Source organism: Ambystoma mexicanum, chromosome 12, assembly GCF_040938575.1.
Source record: "Ambystoma mexicanum isolate Mex_15411 chromosome 12, UKY_AmexF1_1, whole genome shotgun sequence".
Classification (NCBI taxonomy): Eukaryota; Metazoa; Chordata; class Amphibia; order Caudata; family Ambystomatidae; genus Ambystoma; species Ambystoma mexicanum.
The window spans coordinates 433,122,364-433,147,046 of NC_090936.1; the positions used below are offsets into that span (position 1 = coordinate 433,122,364).

The 24,683-nt window shown below is 48.1% G+C and overlaps 1 protein-coding gene across 8 annotated transcripts in view; it reads left to right on the forward strand.

Moving 5' to 3' along the window:
* WNK1 (WNK lysine deficient protein kinase 1) overlaps positions 1 to 24,683 on the forward strand; it is a 2,404,646-nt gene that overhangs the window by 728,028 nt on the left and 1,651,935 nt on the right. For all 8 annotated transcript variants that reach the window (XM_069628604.1, XM_069628602.1, XM_069628603.1 and 5 more), the window contains exon 5: positions 15,820 to 15,908. In XM_069628604.1, the coding sequence (XP_069484705.1) occupies positions 15,820 to 15,908 (89 nt within the window). The remainder of the gene's footprint in view (positions 1 to 15,819; positions 15,909 to 24,683) is intronic.

Genomic DNA, 24,683 nt, shown 5'->3' on the forward strand with positions numbered 1-24,683 from the left:
TGTGTTGCATCACACCAACCTTACCTCTAGATTGAATATAAACATCCTGCACTTTACTCGCATTTAACCTACCTTATCCCACTGATGGATAGTCTTCTGATTTTCACCAACTGCCCATGCGCCTTAAGTTTGTGCATTGGGCCTGTGGTCTGCCTGACTTTGCACCCACTCAAATTCTGGACTTCTGACTGATGTGGCTGCTCGCACGTTGTGGCGCTGCTTTTCCAGCTTGTGCATTTACCTAATTTTGACTATGTACCTGTATATCTGATCTAGCCACACGCTCTGCGAGACGTGGTTTAACCAGATTATGCTTTTAAGAACGGTTTGGTACCTGCATTGTGTTCTTGCACTATTAAGCATTCGATTGTTGCTTTCTATCAACTTGTAACTTCATACTTTCCCTCCGTAAATACCTCCCCTTTCGAGCCCTTCGCTCCTCTACTTCCAACTCCCTCAGGGTCAGTCGTTTTTCAAAGAAACGAGCCATGGGCAGATCTTTGACTTCAGCGGGGGCCTCCTTTTGGAACAGCCTCTTGGCCTCCTTGAAACTTGAGGAGAGCCATCTCCGGTTCCGGAAGCACCTCAAGACCTTCCTCTTTGCTTCTGCCTTTGCCCCTCTTCTCCCCTGCTGATCTGTCTATTTCACAGCACCATGCTCCTGGCTACCCTTTGTCCTTCGGGCCCAGGTACCTGCTCACCCTCCTGCATTGCCTCTGAGCCACCCCTTGCACTCGGATCTGTATCTGTACCCATACAGTCCCCCTTTCTTCTCTTGCACTTATCAGATATACCCTATATGACAAATCACGCACTTGCCTTGCATTTATTATTTATTGCATGTATTTGTATTGCACTTATTTATTCTGTTCTCTCCTTTGTGCCACACTTGCCACTTCTCCCCCTTCCTCGCACTTTCCCCCTTTTCCATGCACTTGCATGTTCTTAATGTCACTGGGCCTAGTAAGATCGTTTGCTTTTATTATCCCTTATTCCTCTCCCTTTGCTTGGTCACGCTCTCAAACACGTGTGTATGAGAGCGATATAAATAAAATATCATGTCATACTTAATAGTTTCTCCTCTCCAGCATTGTGCTGTGTTGAACCTGTCCACCTGCACCTATTGTCCCATTCTCCTCCCTCCCTATCTATCAATGCTCCCTCCCTACCAGCACATCCCCTTCTTCTCGCCTCCCCTGCTTGCATGTCACAGCACTACGATCCGACTTGACTCGAGGCCTAGTAGGAAAGCTTCTGTTTGTTCTCTTCAACCCTGTTCCTCCCCGACCTGCACATCCCCCGTCCCCTACTTTTCATGTTATGGCACTTGAAGAATCCGAATGTCTCAAAGCCTAGTAGGAACTTTTCGGTTTTGTTTTATGCGTCCCTGTTACCTCTCCCCCCTTGTCCTGATGCTCCTTGTAACACTTTTTTGCTGTATATGCGCATTACAAATAAATACTGAGTGCTTTACGTTTGTTTTTCACTTCAAGCATATCATTCAAAGTGGAGTCTTTCTAAGTTACACCTGGCTTGCGCCTGACTATAAGGCCTAGTTATGCCATAAGTTTACTTTTCTCTTTTCCATTTCAGTTCACTTGCAATTACATTTCCGGTCTACATTCTTTAGGTATTAATGATCATATGACTGCATTTTTCTTCAATTTTCCTATGTGCACCGAAGAGAGCTATTGCATGGTCGCTGTCCTGATGCACTATCATCTATGGCGAGCATAAACCGCTTAGCCATTTGGTTGGCCAGTAGCCATATAGACATGTGATGCTTGATACTCAGATCCTCTAATTAAATGTTCCGCCCTCTATTTTAGAAAATTGGCTCATTGTTATATTGACCTTGTTTGGCGGGGCTCTATTTTCCATGCGTTTAGTCACATATTTGGAGTACCATGGTGGCAGCTAGTGAGTCGATCATCTACTTGTGGGTATTGTGAATGCTCGTAGACTACCATTGGTGGTTGTTGCTGCCAGTAAATCAGCACTCCCCTTTTCACACCTTACCCAGTACACTGCGATCTGTGGGACCCAGTCTCTCCCGAGCTGCGGTTGCTTGTCATGGGAACAATTGTACAATTTTCTTTTTCATTAGTTCGATTCTCAGGGAATCACATTGTCTCAACAATTGTGACCTTTTGATCTTCACCATATCTTGATGACGGGAATGGGCCTTCGTGACTTCATGAAGGCACTGAGGAAAAAGATACAAAAGTGTACATTGCCTTGCCTTGATTCGTTCTTCTCCAGTGCAGTGCTAAAGGTCTTCCCACGTGCTGTTTGAAGTGCCTGTATCTCCCTGCAAGCATTCAGCCATAATTGTCTTTTTGATTTCCTCCGATGAGTGGGCCACTGACCTGACACTTTCCTCCGCCATGCAAACATGTTTTTTTCATTCGGTTAGCTTGCCATTGTTCAGATTGGTCCTTGGTCAATTTGCGAGAGGGATTCATCTGTGTTCACTCGTAGTTGATGCTCTTTTTTTCAGCTTGGTACTCCTCCAACCACATAATCTACTTTTTATTCCTTGGTGGAGGACTCTAGGCTGATCTTTTGTATGAGACACCGGGGAGTTGCTATCACAGTGGCACTAGAGATAAAGGTGAAAATGTCTGATTTACACAATGGCGTTTTTCTCCATTTCTATGTGCAAGTGTTATTGTTATTTGTGAACCAGGAACGTAAATTTTAATCTGGAACTGTTTTGCACAGTCGGCCATCCAGCCTGGTGATGGTGCAAGCAAGTAGGTGTAATGTGAGGGAGTTCAAAGAGTGTCCTGGTAGCAAAGTTAATGATCTTGTCGAGACAATAGAAGCATAGTTGGTGGGACCAAAGGGAATGCTGACACAGTAGTCCAGTTTAGAGAAGACTAGTGGTAAAGAGATAATTGGCAGTGTTGAAAGGAAGGAGGTGCCTGATTTTCCTAATATTTAGGCGGTTGATGTGAGCCGCCGTTGCAGTTTTGGAGATGAAAGTAGAGAATGTGTGAGAAGGGTTATAGACGACACAGGTTTCCAAGTGAAGGGTAGGGGAGAATACAAGTTTGGAACTCAATATGCAGGGTAGGAGATGAGAGTATTTCGCAGGGAGGAAGAGCACCTCTATTTTGGTTGAGTTTAACATCGCAGAGTGCAAAGCCATCCAATATTTAATGGCAGAGACAGTTGAAAATTTTGATGGAGAGATCAGAGGAGAATTTAGGTAAAGAGAAAATGTGGGTGTCGTCCACGAAGAGTTGGTACGAGAATCCAAAGAAGGAGATTAGTGCCCCAAGAGCAGAGGTGTTGAGTGTAAAGAGGAGAGGATCCAAAACATATGATATTGATATAAACCTCCTGTTATGTGACTGTCCTCAAGAAATTGCTGACTTGAAGTATTCATGTTTTTAACCTTTTTAGGTCTTCCATGATCCCATTTGATGAGTGTAGTGACCAAAAATGATAGCCTGGCCTAATGGAATTACGCTTTCATAAGATTAATTGTAAACCTATCTTGAGTTTCCATCTTGTCATGCAGCCCAGGCAGGATGGCCAGCACCTTTGTCGTTCTGTAACTCTTCAAAGGTCAATGATATCCCAAGGCAGAACCATTGACATCATCAAATACACCATGTGTGTTGAAAATGTGGGGATTTATCAGGATTCTGGGTGTAGTTGCAGTTGAGGGTATCCCACGTTGAACTCGTGGTCAAGCTTCCAGAACCAATTTGCTCCTTTGATGTCATCTGTTTCTGGCATAACATGTTTGTCATTTAATACCTGGAAGTCTCATGTTGGCACATAAAACTGACCCATTCACCTCCCAAAATCTCAAATTCACCATTTGGGATTTGGACAGTGCACATTCCAGTAATGTCTGCTTTATCCAGTTTGGAGAGTTCCTTTGCACCTTTTCCGTAATGTGAAAGGGGATGCAGCAATGTTGCAGTGCCACCAGTCAGATTGATTTCTGTGTAAACTTACTTTTGCCTTTTAGACAGCCAACACTTTGGAATAGCGCTAGAAATTAGTCCATCACATCCTGTTTTGACACACCTTGCAAAACGTTGCATATCAACCTGCTTTTGCTAGCTCAGATGGGTGCCTACTTTTGCCTGGGAGCAAGAACGTTGTCTTTACCTTATGTTCTTTGTAGTTTATATAGATGGGGGAAAAAGCGTCTCAGTGGGATTAGAGACATGGTGCTGTGTGCAAAGATTTTGGTGAATAGCGACATAGCATCAGGCTGTGTTTGTGATGGAATTGTTTCAAGGCCATGACATTGACCCATGCTCTCCTTTTGAGTACTTTCACCTCCAAAGCCTTGATACTATCTTGAATTTGGAGTTTGAAAGGTGACTACTTGTGTTCTGCCATTGAGATGAAATTAGCATTTTCATTCTTTCCTTACAAAGTTGTCTTCCAAGCCTTTCCTCATCTGGCGTAGACCCTTTTTCAGTGAAGCTTTTTGTCAGCACCAATGATCTACACACCCTGGCGAAATGATTGAGATTTTACCAGTCGATGCAAGTCCAAGCTTTAGCTAGTCATGTGCTGTTGCAAGGTGTTTTGGCTACACCGTAGCCACACAGTCACTCAAACGATTGCTGCACTATGCATCTATTTCTGTTTTTAACCAAGTCCTCTACCAGGTCAGCCCCTGTGTGTACTGCCGTTGCATGGGATATTTTGGCGCTCTCCCACCCATAAGAGAGACATGCCTTATTCTCTTAATATTACCTGCTGCTACTTTTCCGACTTGCAGCTTTTATGATTTGGGATCACACCTTTTCAAGGAATCCCCAAGTAAAGGTCTTACTATGCTTCCCTTTACTCAGAATCCCAATTGTTGGTTGTTTAGGAATTTAAGAGGGCATTAATGTACAGGGCCCTTTAAAAGTGGATGGCTTGTTTTCTGACCGGTATTTGTTGCCGACCTTTAATGAAGAGCGAAACCAATGGATTCTCCCATTTCATTCTAGGTGTGGGGTGCATTTAAAGGCCCCAAACCGAAGTCCCTTTAACGTGAATAGCAAGATTTTAAATACTGAAACAAAAATGGCCTAGGTTTTGTTTTTCAAGTAATGTTAAAGAGGCATATGGAAAGGGGTCTACCAATGGACAAGCAGCATTTTAATTTACAAAAGGAGGAATCCAAGATCACTGAGACATGGAAAACAGGATTGTTAAACATTGAAAACAAAAAGGGCCTGCACATGAGCGTGCATATAAAAACTGCTTTAAAAAGCCAGTTAAAAAAATCACTGCTCACAGAGCAATGTCAGGAAAACAAACTTGTGTGTGTGTTGACAAACGCAATGTGTATTCAGTTTCGCCTACAAAACACCTGTGACATTTGAAGAGCCACTTTGCCTTGGGCTGACATGTTCCATGAAGACAGACACTGTTTCTGGCTGTGGTCAAAACGTCACAAAAGGAAATCTCCCACTTTCAGCCTGGATGTCACATCTCCCAGCTAATGACCACGTGCAATAAAATGTTCTGCTGAAGGTGTCGAAATCCCAGTGTTCCCCAGACCTGCTGCCTCTGAAAGCAGGGACTTAAAGGAACGTCATCCTTGGCTGGAGCACAACTAATATATGTGAGAATTGGGTCACCCACTTCAAAGCGAAGCTTCCAACACACAGGAGACGGATGAAGGTGCAGGCTGACCCAGTGAAAACAAATGGCCAGAAGCAGAAATTGCCATTTGTCCCACAGGTAGATTCACAATTAAGTTAAAAGGACTATTATCATTTAGGCCTTTTTCTCAGCAACCATAATATGGATTGATTTCTTTTTTGTACCATTTTGTTAATGTAATTTCTAGGCGATTTGGGGGGGGGGTGGTTTAAACTGCATCTACCTGTGACTCTGGCAACTGCAATGGCCTGCTAAACTAGGTTTCTGGCTGATCTTAACATGTTCCAAATGTGAGAGTTGGTGAGCGAGTGGAAAATGAAATTAGGGATATGCTTAATAACTTGCATATTCATAACTTGTGCTTTTTACGGAAACAGCAGAAGGGGTGCCACATGGCCGTGCTACATCGTACAGATTTGATGGTCGGCTTATCTAATTCTCCATGATTGGCTAAATCAGAAAATGTTAGTATGGCAGTTGCTAGTAAAATTATGAAGTTGTTGTACATAACTCGTTTTTGCCAAAAAGTTGAAAGAACAACAAAGGGGCCATTACAAATGGCAATTGCCATATGTTGCTCCAGTCCCCTAAACCATTCCTAACTTGGAGGCAGGGTTTGGAGGAGAGAGAAGGGTAACTGTCTAATCCTAGTGGCACGGATTATTGCAGGGTACTTCCCCAAGATTGTAAAATTGGTGATGTCATTGCTGCTATATAAGGGTGACTGCATGCACTAGGACAGACGCACAAAAACCGGGAGACAGAAAAAGAAGAAAGACAGGAGGACCGAGAGAAGAGACAGACCATTAGGAAGGCTGCTGACACTTACCAATCTACAGCTGTAAGGAGACACCAGAGGATATTGTTGAGAGTGCATCTGGGTGGAGCCATCTATCTCAAGGAAGGCCTCAAAGCTGACTGGGTCCTGTGGTGGAGAGCGGGAAGCCATCTTTGAGAGTGGAGTGACCAGACCCCTGCCCTGTCTTTCCAGAGTGTCCTGAGATGCAGCTGTCTTTCCTGAACCTTAAACAGAGGCTTGCTATGTAAGTAGAACTAAGCCCTGGAAAACCAAAAGGTGGGGGGGGGTCTGCTTGCCTTGAATCCTTTCCCTTTATAGTGGGTGGGTGGGGAGGGGGCAAAACTGTGTAGATCCATAGCCTATGTAACCATAAAAATTCATTTAATTAATTCCCCATTTGGCAGAACACTATGAGGTGAATTTTGTTAAAATTCAAAATTAACACAGCTCACTTGCCAGTGTGCGCTGGAAACTGTAGCCTATAATTTAATTGGGTAATCCTTGTTGTCTAGTTGAGCCCAACTTCTTTAAGGAAGAGGGGTGTCTTCATTCTTAAATCATTCCAACCTTTTTATCCAGCTTCCCCAACACGAGCCTTTCAGTAAGTGGGGGTCTGAAATCCAAAATTCCCCAAAGCATTCCAATTTTTCTGTCTGACTTCCCAACATAGTCCAAAGCAAGGTGTGGGGTTGGGGGATCTGAAAAAGCGATAAATCGCCCTGTTTGTTTTAAACCAAAAGTTTGGGGCGAAATTATATTAAATGATCAGTGTAATTATTTCATGAAGTGAAATTGTCAGAAAGTGTACAATTGTTGTTGTGTTCTTTTTAACTCACTTTAGTGATTATTTATGCTGAGAGAAGTTGATTGTGTTGTGCCACGGATAAAGTGGTGTTTTTGATATGTTTGCACTAATTTCTATTACTTTTAATTTAAATAAATACCAATATATTTCTCCAGCATCTTTCATGGATTCACATGCTTAGAATATTCCCCGTCGTCAGGCTGGGAATCCCCGGTACATTATATAGACCCTTTCCCATAGGAAAACTTTTTCGACGCTTATGCGTCCTATCCGCCTCGTTTTGTATCATGCGTGCCCGCGGCGTCAGGATAGGTCTACGGGAAAGGGTCTATATAATGTACCAGGGATTACCAGCCTGACGACTGGGAATATTCTAAGCATGTGAATCCATGAAAGATACCAATGCTGGAGAAATGGAGTTACAGGTAAGAAACTATTCCCTTCCTGTACACCGGCCTGGTTCTTGGCTCATTGTTAGCTCAGAGGAGAGGGATCCAAGGGGCATGATATGTGTCTGAGATAGGGCTAAAAAAATAATTATCTATTGAACAGTTTGTTGAATAACCACTTGAGTGGGGAGGGAAAGGACTCCCTGTGTTGAGGGTCTCTTCTCAATAAACCTTTACAAAGGGAGGAACATAAATGTCTCTGGAATCGAACACAGGACCTGGGAAACCAGCCAGACCGCAAGAAATGCAGCCTTGCAGGAGAGGGAGTGTCTCCCTCGTTGGAGAACCTGGAGGAAAAGCCACGCAGTCGACATGGGAGGTGGAGCGCCAAGAAATCACACAGAATGCTCCCGATTTGATGATGGCGTGGAGCTAGGAGCCACCAAGGAAGCAAAACCTTGCCAGAAGCGGCATGCCGGCATCCTACCTAGCCGATGCCAAAGACCTGTTAATCCAGCACAAGAGAAACTAACATGAGGAACGACTCCGCAGACTAGAGTGAGGTTGAGAGCACAGGTCTGCGCTGGCCAGTGAGACTGCATGCCCCAACAAATACTGCTGCTGGAATGCAGGTATGGGCCATCGTACGAGGAGTGGGTGAAGGGCAGTGAGGCCACAGCATAACCCTTGCCGGGCTGAGAATCTGCACACCCACGAGGGGGTGAAAGAACTGACAATCCCAGTCAGGTTGCGAAAAGCCCCCGCACGTACCGGACTGAGAATTTGCATACCCCACGAAGGGGTGAGAAACTGATTAAAGCCGGGCTAAGAAAAAGCCCACAGCCCATGCTGGGCTGAGAATACGAAACCCCCATAAGGGGGTGAGAAAAGTGACAAGCAAAGCGGGGCTGAGCAGGCCAATAGCCCACCCGTGCCAGAGAATACACATTTGAAATCAGGGGGTTGAGAATCCACCCAAAAAGATTGCCCGAGGAGCCAAGCAGCCCAGGCAGTATTCCAAGCTAGGGTGAGACATTTTCGTCTTTGTTACTACTGACAAACCCAGGCCACGGGAACCTGATGTTTCCAACAAGAACACATCCCTGCAGACAGGACAGGCCTGGAACTGTTGAAATGCCTTTTGGCTAAGAGAAAAAAAAACAAGACTTTCTTTGTTTGAACTACAATAATAGTCCTAGGGCCTGAAAAGACCTTGAACTCTTTTTTGGGGGGGATTAGGGGGGTCAGAAAGCCAGCCACCACTAATTCACTTTAGGGGGAAATAACCCTTTCCTAAGCTAACTTTGCTTATCCTTTTTACTCCTACGTCCCGTCCCCTTTCCTCCATACTTATGGGGCATTCCTCCGTCCTGTGGGACGGGACCGGAGCACTTTGTAAAAAGCATCACATTTTTCAAAAATGTGTCCTTCCTCTCTTTTTACGCGGGGTACCGCACGCAGCTGTAACCCCGCCCTTCTTAGCTCCGCCCAGCGCATCCCCCAGCGCATCCCCAATCAGTCCTTTTCTCCGCTCGCTCGGGACTGGACACATTTGCATCTTCGGAAGATTTTTTCCTTCCAGTTCCTCTTCTCTTGCTCTGGATTAGCGATCGTGTGGTAGTCTCTCTATGCCGTTTCAGCTAGGCTTTCCTAATTGTTGTTGTCAGCTACGCTTCGTTAAGGCGGATCCCCATCCTCTGTGCTTAGTGTTTGGGTCCGGACCACCGGTGGGACTCGTGCTTTTATTGCGACCCCCTTTGGGTCCGGGCGCTTCAGCGTCGTTTGGAGCAGTGGGAGGAGGTGTTTCAACGTACTCCCTCGGTGCACTTTCAAACTTTCATTGACGAAAAGAAGAAACGCCCGGTGAGTTCTATACTTTTTAGGGACCGTTACCGGCAGTGCTGAGGTCCTTCCTTTGAAGGCTAGTTTGGATGTTACGATGTCACAATGTCACAGAAACATTCTAGGCCACACAGTACCGGCTCAGCCGAGGTTCCTTGTGTTAAGGCTAAAATGAAGACCCCTGACCCACCTGTGGGGACCCCTGCTTCACTTCTACGCGTGTCGCAGTTCTCCTCGGGTGCCGACAAAATGGCGACCGTTTCCGCCAAGACCACGACGGTCATTTTGGATACAACCCTTACAACTACACCATCGGCCCTATTTGTAGGGGGTACTTTTTCAGGTGAACATCGGTTTTCTTGTGCATATCTGTTTCGTCCAGTTTAAGACGGTAACGCTCCGATGCCTCTACCGCACAATGTCTCGCTGCTGGCGGCATCAGTGCCCTTGATTTATGTAGACAACAGTGGGAAGGGCCCACTTGGCAACCCTCTCCCTTATGCCCCTGTAATTACTCCACTCATGAGAGGCCTCCTCCTGTCGCACCCAAGTCATCGGCAGAGGACCCCTTTTTTGGCAAGTTTCAAAAACTGATGCGTTCCGACCCCATAAAAGAGCACTTTTGAGGCTTGTTCAGGGAGATATGCCCGCCTGTGCCGACGGTCCCGGCTGCTGTGCCTGTACCTCCACCGGCGCCGCCTTTACCGGCTAGGCCTCCCCCTACTCTTCCACCCCGGCCTCCATTGTCGGCAGTTGACAAGGCTGTTGTGGTGCCTGATGTGACTCAACCTGATCCGGACCTGTCGGACGATCTACAGGGAGAACAGGACAGCGAAGACCAGCCCCGCTCTGTTAGAGCTTTTCACGACCAGGTGCTATACATGTCTTAGAGGTTCGAGTACCTAAGGCACCCTGCTCCGCAGGAGGGCATGCTTTCCGGGGCATTCACCGCATCTCCTTCGGAGCGTACCGGCTTGTTCTTGCAGAAGGACGTTTTGGCCGCGGTCCGTAAAGTTTGGGAGAAGCCACACTCTGGACCGTTTGTCAACAAGAAGATTGACGCGTGATACAGGCTCCATTCTTCTAAAGAAGTGGCCTTGGCGTTGTGTCAGCCCCCCTCCACGGTAGTGGTGGCAGCCACTTTGCAATCCAGACTTGTCATCCTCCTCTTCGGCTGCACAGGTTCTGGCCAAGGAAGATAAGCTTCTTGATTGCCTTGGGAGGAAGATTTTCACTAACTCAGCTCTGCAGCTGGTTCAAGCCAATGCAGAACTAGTTTTATCGTGGCCGAATATGAAAATGTGGAAAGGTCTATCGGAGTTTATTCCCGCTGAAAAGTTGCAAGATTTCAAAGCGGGGCTGTCTTGGCACAGGATCTCCTAGAGGCTGCGGCGCACCATGTCGACACCTCGGCCCGAGGCCTTATGCTTTGTGTGGATACCTCTCGTCAAGCTTTGTTGCATGCCACCAAGTTCTCTAAGGAGGTGCAGGATAAGGTTTTGGACCTGCCTTTCGATGGCAAGGAGCTCTTTAACTTTTCAACAGACGTGGAGCTGACCAAAACTAAGGACAGCACTCAAACCGCCAAGTCCTTGTCTGTCCTGGTTAAACCTCCTTTCAGGACACAGAGGTCATTGTCAAATCCTTGGCCTTCCTCTGGTTTCAGGGTTTTTTTAGATCGAAAATCCCGCAGGGTTGACAATCCTTCAGGAAATTCCCACCGAAGGCAGCAGCAGAGTCTGTTTTTCTCCCGCTCCTCAGCCTCCTCCTCAGGTTCAGGTGGTGCTGCCACCGACAAACCAGTAAAATTAGTTTTCTGCCCTCGCACACTACCCCGGTGGAAGGACGCATTGCGTCTCATTGGGAGGCGTGGCAGACCATCACCGAGGATCGGTGGGTCTTGTCAGACGCTCGGGCGGGCTTCCGCTTACCCCTTCCCCCAACCCACCTTTCAATCCTCCCTTCGAGCAGTCTGGATCGCCCTCCCTCAGAGCCGAGATTCAGAAGTTGCTGGATCTCAGGGCGGTGGAACCCATTCCTCTAGGGGAGCGACGAGAGGGCTTCTATTCCCAACTCTTTACAGTGCCCAAACCCAACCAGGCTGGCCTGCGCACCATCCTAGACCTTTCCCAGTTCAATCTCTCTCTACCCAAGAGAAATTCAAGATCACGCTTGGTCAGATAAAGTCCTCTTTACAGAAGGGCGATTGGCTCAGCGTGGTGGACCTCCAGGATGCGTATATGGATATCCTGATCTGGAATCCGCATCGGAGATACCTATGGTTTTTTGTGGGGGAGGAGCACTTCCAGTTCCGAGTGCTCCCTTATGGCCTCAGCTCGGCACCGTGTGTCTTTACGAAGATTGTTGGTTATCGCAGCTTATCTTCGGCTATAAGGGTATACATGTGTATCCGTATTTGGACGATTGGCTGCTGCGCAGTCCTTGTCCGCTGAAAGCCTTGAGCAATCTTCAGTCTCTCCTCCAGCTCCTGTTTCGCCTTGGGCTGTCGGTGAACTGGCAGAAATCTTCCATGATGGTCTCTCAGGACCTGACTTTCCTGGGTTTTCGTTGGAACACCATCGACTGCAGAGTTTACCTGACCGGGGACAGAATGGTGGATCTGTTGGCCACGCGTCAGATGTTTGCGCAGTCAGAGAGCATGTCGACTGGTGGTTCCAGTGGCTTCTGGGCCTCATGGTCTCGTGTGTATTGGCTCTTCCCCTTGCTCGACTCAAGATGAGGTGGGCGCAGATGGCTCTTCGGAGTTCTTGGCGTCAGGCTGTGGATCCGATAATATTGATTCCGGCTTTCATGAGAGCGGACCTGGTGTGGTGGTCGTCTCTCAGCAACCTATCTGTGCTGACGGGTTTCCAGGACCCCGCTCCGATGGTGACGATCACGACGGACTCCTCCCTTCTGGGGTTGGGTGCGACGTTGGATCTTCTGCAGGTCTCCGACCTCTGGTCGGCACAAGACAAGTTCCTTCATATAAATCATGTGGAGCTTCTGGCGATTTTTCTGGCACTCAAGGCCTTCAGGCCAGTCATTGCCAACAAAGTGGTTTGTGTCCGCATGGACAATGTGGTGTCCACGTTTTACATCAACAAGCAGGGGGGCTCCAAGTCTCCTCGTGGATCTGGCCATTCAAGTTTGGGAATGGGCGATTCAGCATGGTGTCTGACTGGTGGCAGTGCACATCCCGGGCCAGCTGAATGTCACGGCAGCTGCCCTCAGCCGTCAAACAATGGTCAGCTACGATTAGGAATTGAAAGCGGAGATCCTCTTGCAGATATTCCAGTGTTGGGGCAGTCTGCAAGTGGACCTCTTCGCGACATCGGCAAACAAGAAACTTCCTCTGTATGCCTTCAGAAACGGGCTGGGAGCATCCTCTCTGGGAGATGCTCTCGCGATTCCATGGTACAACATGGGGGCCTATGCTTTCCCGTCTCTGCCTCTGATTCATTGGATGATTTGCAAGCTGAAGAGCACAGTGAATTGTTCTCTTCTGCTCATAGCTCTGTGGTGACCGGCCAGGTTCTGGTTTTCAGGGCTTCAACATCTGTCGGTGTGTGCACCAATCAGGCTTCCGCTAGTTCCCGATCTGCTTCGCCAGAGAGATCAACAGCTTTGGCACCCCTCCCCACAATCGTTCAGCTTGGCTGCATGGTGCCCGAGTTCAGATCTCTAGGATATCTCAACCTGTCTGCTGACATGTGCATAATCCAGGCAGCCAGGATGCCTTCGACGAGGTCACAGTATAAGAGCAAGTGGCTTCGGTTCTGTCACTGGTGCTTAGCCAAACAGCTGGACCCCAAGGTGGCTACGATTGACACGGTGTTGTCCTTAGTCTCTCATCGTGCAGAGTCGGGCATTCATGTTCTGTCATGCAGGACTTATCTTTCGGCTGTAGTCACCTATCAATACACAGACAGGTGCTCTTTCTCACTGTCAAACCCAGTGATTAAACGGCACTTTGAGGGTCTTATGTGTCTTTTTCCTCCTTCGCAAACCGCATCCGACGTGGGATCTGAACGTGGTTCTTAGGGCCTTGTGCCATAAGCCTTATGAACCAATGGCTACGGTAGATCTTAAGTACCTTTCATGGAAGGTGGCTTTCTTCGTCTCCGTGACCTCGGCAAGGCGAGTGAGTGAGCTCTAAGCTTTGTCGGTGGAGCATCCCTTCTTGCTTTTCCACAAGGATAAGGTTATCCTTAGGACGTATCCTTCTTTCTTGCCAAAGGTGGTTTCTAATTTCCATCTAAAACCGTCAATCTCACTGCCTGTTTTCTTTCCAAACCCGGCTTCGGAAGCTGAGAGGGTTTTGCATTGCCTGGATGTTAGAAGAGCTCTTAAGTTCTCTCTAAATAGAACTTCTGAACTTAGGAGCTCCTCTCAACTTTTGGTAACCCGCAGGGCAAGCAGGCCTCCAAAGCTACTACCTCCCAGATGGATTGCTGCCTGTATTACGGAGTCTTACACTGTCCAAGGTGTACAGCCTCCTAAAGGGATTCATGCTCATCTGGTATGGGGCACGGCAGCTGCTGTTGCCTTTCAAAAGTATGTCCCCTGGGAGACCATTGCGAAAGCGGCTACTTGGGCCTCCTCACAGCTTTTTATAAACATTACTGCTGGGACTTGAGCTCAAGATCTGATGCTCAGTTTGGTCAGGCTGTGCTGAAAAACCTTTTTCAGTAAGGGGGTTTCCATCCACCCGTAGTTCCTGTGAGGAGTGCTTTGGAATCTCCCATAAGTATGGAGGAAAGAGGACGGGACGTAGGAGTAGTAACAGGTTACTCACCGTAGTGACCACCTTACCCCTAGTCCATAGTCCCCTTTCCTCCATACGTCCACCCGCCGTCCCCTCTAATAAGGTTGCTCTAGTATTGCTTAAAGGTCTCTGACCTGGCGATAGAAAAGGACTGATGGGCGATGCGCTGGGCGGAGCTAAGAAGGGCGGGATTACGGCCGCATGCAGTACCCCGCGTAAAAAGAGAGGAAGGACACATTATTTTAAAATGTGATGCTTTTTACAAAGTGCTCCGGTCCCGTCCCACAGGGCGGAGGAATGTCCCATAATTATGGAGGAAAGGGGACTGTGGACTAAGAGTAAGGCGGTCAGTACGGTGAGTAACGTGGTAATTTTTCATCGTGGTAGGGCAGATGATAGGGTAGCCTAGGTTTGGACAGAGGTTCTATGTAAGTCGTCCTGACGAACACCTGTTTATTTCTTTTTCAGAATAGAGAACTTGCAGTAGAAGTAGGGCTTAGAGGAGGCATTCTTTCTTTTAAAAATAATATTCAATTGCAAACATGTCCTATTGTCTGTCACCTATGTCCGACTTACCACATTTTGTACATCCTTCCCCTACCAGATGAAGCAGCAATGAGCAGGGTTCGAAATTGCAAAGTGGTATTTAGCTCCTGCTTCTACTCTAGGAAAGCGTGGGTAACTTGAAACCAAAAACTGCCAGGTGCTACATTTGACTCCTCAGGCTAACTGGTGCCTTACAAACATGTGTATGGGAGATTACCTATGGGTATTTGAGAATGTTAATAAAGAAGAATTGGAACATATCTAACATGCATTTAAACCCAATGGATCGTACATAATGGGCAAAAACTTAATGTAGCATCTCCTGGTTCCCCTTCGGTTGCTCCTGCCTGCAGGGTGGTGCGGATACCAAGGAACTGTTTTCAGTCCCTTCCTATGAATCCACTAGCATGAGCAAAGGAGTGCCTCTTTATTATAACTTGTCTCACATAGCCAGTACAGGTTGGGCAACTGCATGTGTGCAGCAGTGCAGGGAATTTCTCTTACAGAACAATCCAATTTTCACAACACAAGTCAGATTTGGTAACTATGTACAGCTGGTTAAGGAGTGTTTGGTCAGGGAACCATTTTTCAAATCGATGAATTTGATAATGCTCAGGGTGTTGAATTGACATTGTTTTGAGGCTGAATACAATTGAAAAAGATTGAGTACTTTGTACACAAACTTAAATAATCCTAAATGATCTCGGCACCCTTGTAGTGCCATTTCTGAAATCGTTCTCTTCGTCACCTTTAAAGAAAATTCCCTTGCACTCAACTTTTCATACTTTTATTGTGTCTCTGGGGTGAGACTTCAAACTGTCCAATGGTGTTGTATATCCTACTGAAACAACCAGTTCAACCAGTTCATGTTCTCGAAAGTCTGAAATTAGTGACATTGTTCTCTATAAATGAAAGTTAAGTGTTTTGACGCAGTTAATGTTCCCTAACATTTATGCAAGTATTTTTCTGGACAAAAAGTGTACTTTTGTTGCTTTTTCCAATGAACTCATTAATTGCCTCAATTCCCCTCTTGCAGGGAGTGAAACCAGCTAGCTTTGATAAAGTTGCCATTCCTGAGGTGAAGGAGATTATTGAAGGATGCATCCGCCAGAACAAAGATGAAAGGTAAATAAATGCATCTCAATTGAAGTGCACATTTTAAAGTTGTGAATCAGGTGAAGGCTGTAATTATCTTGCATGTACCCTCGGGATTTCTAAAGGGTCCTTTATATATTGCCTCTTTTTACTCCTCTCAGAATCTTCTGTATTTTAATTTTGTGTTTTATTTTTGTCTAAAAGTGCCCTAGGAAGCAGTGAAATGTATGCTGCATTATTGCACAAGCCAATTTCATATTCCTAAAGCTTTGTAAGTGCTTCTTGCTCGACAGAGGGAAACCTGTAGGTATAGTTTGCTGATCTTGTTTGCAGGCCATTATCAGTCATTGGGCAGATGGGGCTGTATGGGGGACTGCTGAGAATGAAGTGAGAGACTGGTGGGAGAGGTCACCTTGAAGTGTTGGTCTAAGAAGTTAAAGGAGAGCGGGTGTTAGAGAGAATTCTCACTTATGGCTAATTTCCCTTACCTATAGAGTCTCCCAGCAGCTTTGCTGGATTTGAAGGGTTTATTTCTTTTTACCTGCTAAGAGTGAGACTATTTTTGTGTTTAATGCCTATGGGATCTTTTCTCTCACCCATAGGAACCATCTTTATGCACATGTTATACAGTACCCTCCGTGCAGTGACACAGGGGCATCGTAGCGACCCCCAAACGTAGACTCCATTCCCTGGGACTGGCTACTGTCTCCCAGGGCATGTAAAATCCCCATTGACCTAGTCAATCTCTATGAACTAAACCAGTACGCCCCATCTTAATATGGAAGTACTGGAAGGGGTTTATAGTTTTTTCCCTATGTTCATTTTCGAGAGGGTACCTTAAACCCCCCCTCTACAAAGTTTCTGGCTGATGGCAGTGGTTACTACCTTTTTATATTCGACCGCAAATATTTTCCTATGGGATTTTCCCATTGTTCGAGGCTTATACATTTACTGACAGCCTTTAACATACTGCCGGTTTATTTTATTATTAACTTTACTCCGGTAAATTTTATTTGCCAGAACTTTGATAAAACTTCTTTCTCGAGTCTTACTCCATTTTCCTAACCCAGGTCGGGGATCCTTTGTTCGCTCTTTTGGCGGGCTTCTGCCCAGAAGCCCTCCTTTCGGCGCCTCTGAGTCTGGGGTGGGTCTGTTGTTTGGGAGGGGGAGTAGAACCCCTGGACACACTCTAACCTGATTGGCTGGAGGGTCTCCCGCCAAGTTGACCACTCCACTGTGTGAGTGACAGCTAGGCTGTATGAATGGGTCTCTTTCTGCTTAAAAGCAGGGTCCTGAGGACTGGAAGAGCAAGACGTCGCCACTGGAACTACGGAACTGAAGGGGAGAGAAGCCAGAGACATCTTCAGCATCTACACCACTGGTGAAGCCCTGCTGGATCGTCTCGCCACTTTTCTTCCACACGACGAGGGGGGGATCTTCAGCGAAAGAGCCTCTTTCCTTTTGAGCTGGTGGGGTCAACCAGTTCACTAATCTCTTCCTCGGACCTGCCTTGGTCGAATCGACAGTGCCCAGCACTTGGAGACCGGATAGCCAGGCAGCTATCGACCCGGACCGAGATTAAAAGGAGCGTACCTTTTTAAACTTCGTTTGGCAGCACTGCGGCTGGTTCCATCCCTGGGTAGTGCAACGACTTGAGCCTTCCTCCATGACGAGAGCCTCTCTTCCTCTGTTGGATCCCTCGACCTGCAGGAACTACCAGGAACAACCGCCACCTCAGGAGCCACTTCTTCACGTTTAAGGTACATTGTTCCGCCAGGCCGCCCTTTTTCTGTGTTAGCCCTAAAGGTGTTTTAAATCCTTTAACTACTTGTAGGGTCGGCCGCCATCTCTCTTAACGTTGTTGTTCGCCTCGCATCTACCTCTTCAATAATTTTCTACTAAAGACTTGACTACAGCTACAAGAACATTTTTGCTCCTAAACTCCTGGTCCTGTACCACTGACTCTGGCTCAGGCCTATTGACTCTGGCTGATATTTGTTAGATCTGCTCTCACTAGATTAGTTTTCAATGAGAAATGTGTGGATGCACCTAAATCTTCTAAACCCCTCTTCCTCCCTACTGTTGTAACTTGTGGAGTGTCATTTTGCTCAATTTTCATTCACTTATCTTTTGGCTAAAGTGTTACTGTGCATTACTTGTTCACAAAACTTCATGGAAGTGTTGCTAGGGGGTGTCTGAAGGTATTTCGGTTTAACTTGTTCTTTCCCTCCCTTTCGGTACATTGTTAGAGTGCCATTTGTAGTTGGTTTTCACTGTGCCATTTTGCTCAGTTTTCACTCTACCGCAAACATATCTATCATTGAATAGGGAGTTGTATATGCTTTTCTTTCGACTAAACTTAACTTACTTTATTAACTGTGATCTATGTGTTGACTTAGAGGTGTATAAAATAAAGTTGGGGTAACAAAACTTTGGATCTACCACATTGATCCGCTGTGGAGAAATCCCCTGAAATGGCTGGGTAGTGCAAATGTCATCACAGGCCCTTTGACTCCCCCAACCCAATTACATCACCAGTAGAGCGATCGGATGAACTTTGACCCTAATGACCTCACAGCAAGTTACAATCACATCATCCATTTCTTCTAATCTCCATCCATCTCTCGCTGTCATCTACTAAACTCTATTCTGCCCATTTTACTGTTAACCTACACTTTTCTTTGATTCACTGCATTGCTTCTCAATGTGTCCCAACTTTCTCCTGCATTATCTCATCTAAATGTATGTCTTTCAATTCTCACCTTCATTTCTACTTTGGCGTTTCTCTCATTAACAGTTTCCAATACCCCACCCCTTCCTTCTGCATAGGTACTTGAATTATCCTCCCACCCAGCCCTAGAGATAAGGGTCGTATCAGCAACTTTTACTTCCTAAAAATAGGCAACTACTCCCCAGAAAATAAGGAGTGAAAATACTTCCAACAAAAAATTGGAAAAAGACATGTAGAATCTTGTGCCCTTGCTTTTACCCTCACAGCTCCATGGCTAGTTTGGACAAGTCGTGCATGGAGTATCACAGGAAAAAACGACTGTTCTAACTACCTGATCAGAAGAAGTAAACCTGTTTTTGTTTTTTGTATGTGCATGAATACCTAGGTGCAAAGAAATAATTATTACAAAAACATTTTGTTTTTCAGTTAAAACATATTTACTTGCTTATAAAATACTCTCATTGGGAACTAGACTTACATTTTTATCCATAAAAATATAATTTTTCTCCCAACTTTAATAAATAGGCAGTAAAATACTCCCACTTTCAATCTTATCTGCAGCACTGCTCCCACCACATCCTTTAAGCCACTGCATTTCCTCCTACGACCCATGTCTTCCAGTCCACCTCACCAACTGTCAGTCTGGACTAATTTACTCCTACATCCCGTCCCCTTTCCTCCATACTTGTGGGGACATCTCTCCGTCCTGTGGGATGGGACTGGAGCACTTTGTAAAAAGCATCCAAATTTTTTTCAAAAATGTGTCCCTCTTTCCTGCGCGGGGCCCAGCACGCGGCCATAGCCCCGCCCACCTTGGCTCCGCATCGCCCATCAGTCCTTTTCTCCGCACGATCGGGGCCGGATGCACTTGCATCCTCGGAAGATTTTCTTCCCCGTTTTCCTCTCTGGCTCTCGCTAGCGTTCGTTTACTAGTCTGTGTTTTAAACTAGATGTTCCAGACTGTTCATCGTGTCACTGTTGCTTCGCGAGGGCGGATCCCCATCCTCTTTGTTTAGAGTGTTTGGGTCCGGAACACCGTTGGGACTCCTGTTTTTACTGTGACTCCTTTTCGGTCAGGGCACTTCAACGTCGGTTGGAGCGGTGGGGCGAGGTGTTCTGACGGACTCCTCCTTCTCATTTTCAGGCGTTCATCGATGAGAAGAAACGCCGGTAAGTTCTTTACTTTACAGAGCACCCAGACCGGGGGATACCTTCCCAGGTTCCTCTCGGGCCGGGAGAGGCGTTGACGGCTCTGTTACCGGGGCTCGCCCTATGGTCCCTGTCGGGCCTAATAATTCTACCGGAGTTTTCTCTGAGGGTCTCCGTAAGGGGCCCGTGTACACCGGAGTACGCTCCGAGGCCCCTCCTGTGGGGGTTGTTTGTAGGCCCAGTTCTACTGAGTCGTGGGGTACCAGAGCTTGCTCTGAGGCCTCTTTCGGCTTCCCTCAAAAACAAAACCGGGGTGCGCCCAGAGGCCTTGGCTGGGCTTGTGGTTACCGAACGGATGTTCGAGGCCCGTGCAGATAAGGCTTTTACCGGGTCTAGGTCCGAGGTCCCTCGTACAGAGGCTAAGGCTACCAACAGTTCTGAGGGGCCGGGCAAGGCCCTGTTGGTGAAAGCGGTTGCTCACCGTTCCTGCTCTTGTGGTGACACCCGATCTGTTGAGGGGGCAAAGAGGAAAGGTGGTTCTTTTACCGGCAGTGCCGAGGCCCGCCCTTCGAAGGCTCAGTTGGCGGTTGGTATGTCGCAGAAACATTCCAGGCCTATGTTAAGGCTAGGATTAAGACACCTGACCCATCGACAGGGACCCCTGCCTCACTTCCTCACGTGCCGCAGTTCCCCTCAGATGAGGACAAAATGGCAGCCGTTCCCGCCACGGCAGCCATTTTAGGTACTACCCCTACAACTATGCCATTGGCCCCTCGTGTAGGGTTCGGTCCTTTGGGTGAACCGAAGGTTCATTGCGCGCATCCTTACCGGCAGGTTTATGATTGGAAAGCCCGGATGCCTCTTCTGCACAATGTTTCGTTGCCCGCGGGGGCAGCTCCCTTGATTTATGTGGATATGTCGGTGGAGGGGCCGGTGTGGCACCCTTCTCCGTTACGTCCCTGGATTTGTCCACCTCATGAGAGGCCGCCTCCAGGTTCTGAAACAATCTCCTGAGGACGCCTTTTTTGGTAAATTTCAAGCGCTTATGCGCACCGACCCCATGAGGGAATATTTCAAAGGGCTTTTCAAGGAGATATGTCCACCTGCGCCTTCGGCTCCACCTGTTCCTCCGGTGGTTCCGCCGGTGCCTCACTTGCCCGTGGTGCCTCCCCCTGCTCTTCCGCCTTTGCCACCATTGTCCCCAGTGGACAAGGCAGTGCCTGACACGGCTCAGCAGGATCCTGACCTGTCAGATGACCCTCAAGGCGATCAGGACAACAAGGACCTTCCCCGCTCTATCAGAGCTTTCCATGACCGGGTGCTGGACATGAGTTTCTTAGATGTTCCGGTGCCAAAGGCTCCTGCAGGAGGGCTTGCTTTCTGGGGTGTTCACCTTGTCTCCCTTGGAGCGTACCGGCCTGTTCCTGCAGAAGGACGTTCTGGCCGCGGTCCGAAGAGTTTGGGAAAAGCCACACTGGCGACTTTTTGTCAATAAAAAGATTGACGCGAGGTACAGGCTGCATTCTTTGGAAAAAGTGGCCTTGTCGTCTTGTCGGCCTCCCTCCTCCACAGTGGTGGCTGCGGCTACGTTGCAATCCAGACCTGAAGCATCCTTTTCCGCGATGGCTACTCAGATTTTGGGAAAGGAGGACAAGCTCCTGGACTCCCTAGGGAGGAAAATCTTTGCCAATTTGGCCTTTCAGCTCAGGCAGGCCAATGCAGAATTGATTTTGACGGGAGCTAACATGCGGATGTGGAAAGGTCTTTCGGAGTTTGAGGAGCACATTCCGGTCAAGAAGTTGGAAGATTTCAGAGGTGGCCTTTCCGATGCCAGGGTCTTGGCCCAGGATTTCCTGGAGGCTGTGGCTCATCACATAGACACCTCGGCTCGGGCCTGATGCTTGGGGTTGTTACCTCGCGGCAAGCGTGGCTGCATGCCACTAAGTTTTCGAAGGGAGTGCAAGACAAGGTACTGGACCTTCCATTCGATGGTAAGGAGCTTTTTCACTCTTCTACTGATGTAGAGCTCACCAAAACCAAGGATAGCACTCAGACGGCTAAATCATTGTCTGTTCTGTTTAAAGCTCCTTTCAAATCCCAGAGACTGTTGTCGCAAAGTTGACCTTCCTCTGGTTTTAGGGGCTTCCTCGACCGCAAATATCGCAGAGTGGATACTTCTGCGGGGATTAACTGCCGTAGACAACAGCGTACGCGGTTTTTCTCCCGCTCCTCAGTCTCCTCATCAGGTTCAGGTGGCACCGCCACCGATAAGCCTGCCAAATGAGGGTTTTCCGCGCTCGCACGAGACCCCGGTGGGAGGACGCATTGCGTCACATTGGGAGGCGTGGCAGACCATCAAAGAAGACAGATGGGTCTTGTCAGTCGCTCAAGCGGGCTTCCACTTGCCTTTACCCCCTACCCCACCCTTCAACCCTCCTTTTCAGCGGTCAGGCTCACCCTCCCTCAAGGCAAAGGTTCAGAAACGTCTGCACCTCAGAGCTGTGGAACCCGTTCCCCTTGGGGAGCGAGGGGAGGGCTTTTACTCCCGGCTGTTTACGGTGCTCAAACCCAACCAGGCTGGCCTGCGCACCATCCTAGACCTTTCCCAGTTCAATCTTTTCCTACCCCAAGAGAAATTCAAGATGATCACGCCCGGCCAGATTCGCTCCTCTTTGCAGATGGGCGATTAGCTCAGCGTGGTGGATCTTCAGGATGCATACATGCATATCATGATTTGGAATCCACACAGGAGATACCTCCGCTTCTCTTTGGGAGAGGAACACTTCCAGTTTCGGGTGCTTCCTTTTGGCCTCAGCTCGGCGCCGCATGTCTTCACAAAGATGTTGGTGATTACGGCCTATCTCCGTCTCCAGGGTATCCATGTGTATCCCTATTTGGACGACTGGCTCTTACGCAGCCCTTGTCCATTGACAGCAGCGGGCAACCTCCAGTCTCTCCTTCAGCTCCTGTTCCATCTTGGGCTGTCGGTGAACTGGCGAAAATCCTCCATGACGGTCTCACAGGACTGGACTTGGAACACTATCGACTGCCGAGTGTATCTTGACCGGAGACAGAATGGCGAATCTGTTGGCCATGTGTCAGATGTTTGCGCAGACGGAGAGCATGTCGGCCTGGTGGTTCCAGAGGCTTCTGGGCCTCATGGCCTCGTGTGTACTGGCTCTTCCTCTTGCTCGTTTCAAAATGAGACGGACCCAGATGGCTCTTTGGAGTTGCTGGCATCAGGCTGTGGACCCGGATCCCAAGCGGATAATGATTACGGTTTCCATGAGTGGACCTGGACTGGTGGTCATCTCTCTGCAACCTGTCAGTGGGCGCGGGGTTTCAGGACCCAGCCCCCATGGTGATGATCACGACGGACTCCTCCCTTTTGGGGTGGGGTGTGACGTTAGATCTTCTTCAGGTCTCGGACCTCTGGTTGCCTCAGGACAAGCTCCTGCACATAAATCATTTGGAGCTTCTGGCGATCTTTCTGGCACTCAAGGCGTTCAGACCGCTCATTGTCAACAAGGTGGTCCGCATAAGAACGGACAATGTGGTATCAATGTATTACATAAACGAGCAAGGGGGAACAAAGTCTCCCCCTCTCGTGGACCTGTCCATCCAGATTTGGGAGTGGGCCGTGCTTCATGGGGTCTGGCTGCTTGCAGTGCACGTGCCGGGCCAGCTGAATGTCACAGCGGATGCCCTCAGCCGGCGGACAGTGTTCAGCTACGAGTGGGAGTTGAAGGCGGAGGTCCTCTCATGGATTTTCTCCCGTTGGGGCACAACGGAGGTGGACCTCTTCGCCACGGGGGTAAACAAGAAGCTTCCTCAGTACGCCTCCAGAGGGGGGCTGGGAGCCTCCTCTCAGGGGGATGCTCTCGAGATTCCATGGCACAACATGAAAGCTTACGCCTTCCCGCCTCTGACCCTAGTTCGAGCAATTTGGAAGTTGAAGAACTGTGAACTGTTCTCTTCTACTGATAGCCCTGTGGTGGCCGGCCAGGTTTTGGTTCTCAGAACTTCAACACCTGTCGGTGTGTCCGCCGATCAGGTTAGCAGTAACTCCCGATCTTATTCACAAAGGGGAGCAACAGATGTGGCACCCCTCCCCACAATCGCTCAACTCGACGGCGTGGTGCCTGAGTTCAAGCCTTTAGAGCATTTGAGTTTGTCTGCGGATAACATGCGCATTATCCAGGCAGCCAGGAAACCCTCGACCAGATCTCAATACAAGAGTAAATGGCTCAGGTTCTGTCATTGTTATTTGGAGAAAGAGTTGGATCTGAGGGTGGCAACGATTGACACTGTGCTTTCCTTCGTATCCTCCCTAGCAGAGTCAGGGGTTCATGTTCTGTCTTGCAGGACTTATCTCTCAGCGGTTTCCGCTTACCTTTCTACAGACCTGTGTTCTTATTCTCTGAACCTGGTGGTGAAGAGACATTTTGCTGGCTTGACACGCCTCTACCCGCTGGTTCGTAGTCTGCACCCGCCTTGGGACCTAAATGGGACCTAAATGTAGTCCTGACGGCACTGTGCCATAAACCCTTTGAGCCAATGGCTACGGTTGACCTCAAGTACGTGTCGTGGAAAGTGTCCTTTCTGGTCGCCGTTACGTCAGCGAGGAGAGTGAGTGAGCTCCAGGCATTGTCGGTGGAGCATCCTTTCTTGGTCTTTCACAAGGACAAGGTAGTCCTTCGGACAAACCCGGCTTTCCTACCGAAGGTAGTGACCCAATTCCATCTGAATCAGTCAATCTCCCTTCTGGTCTTTTTTCCGACCCCTGCCTCGGAGGCTAAAAGGGTTCTACACTGTTTGGACGTCTGAAGAGCTCTTAAGTTCTACCTGGACAGGACTTCCGAGCTTTGGAGTTCTTCTCAACTTTTTGTAACCTTCGGTAACCCTCAGGGCAGGCCGGCGTCTAA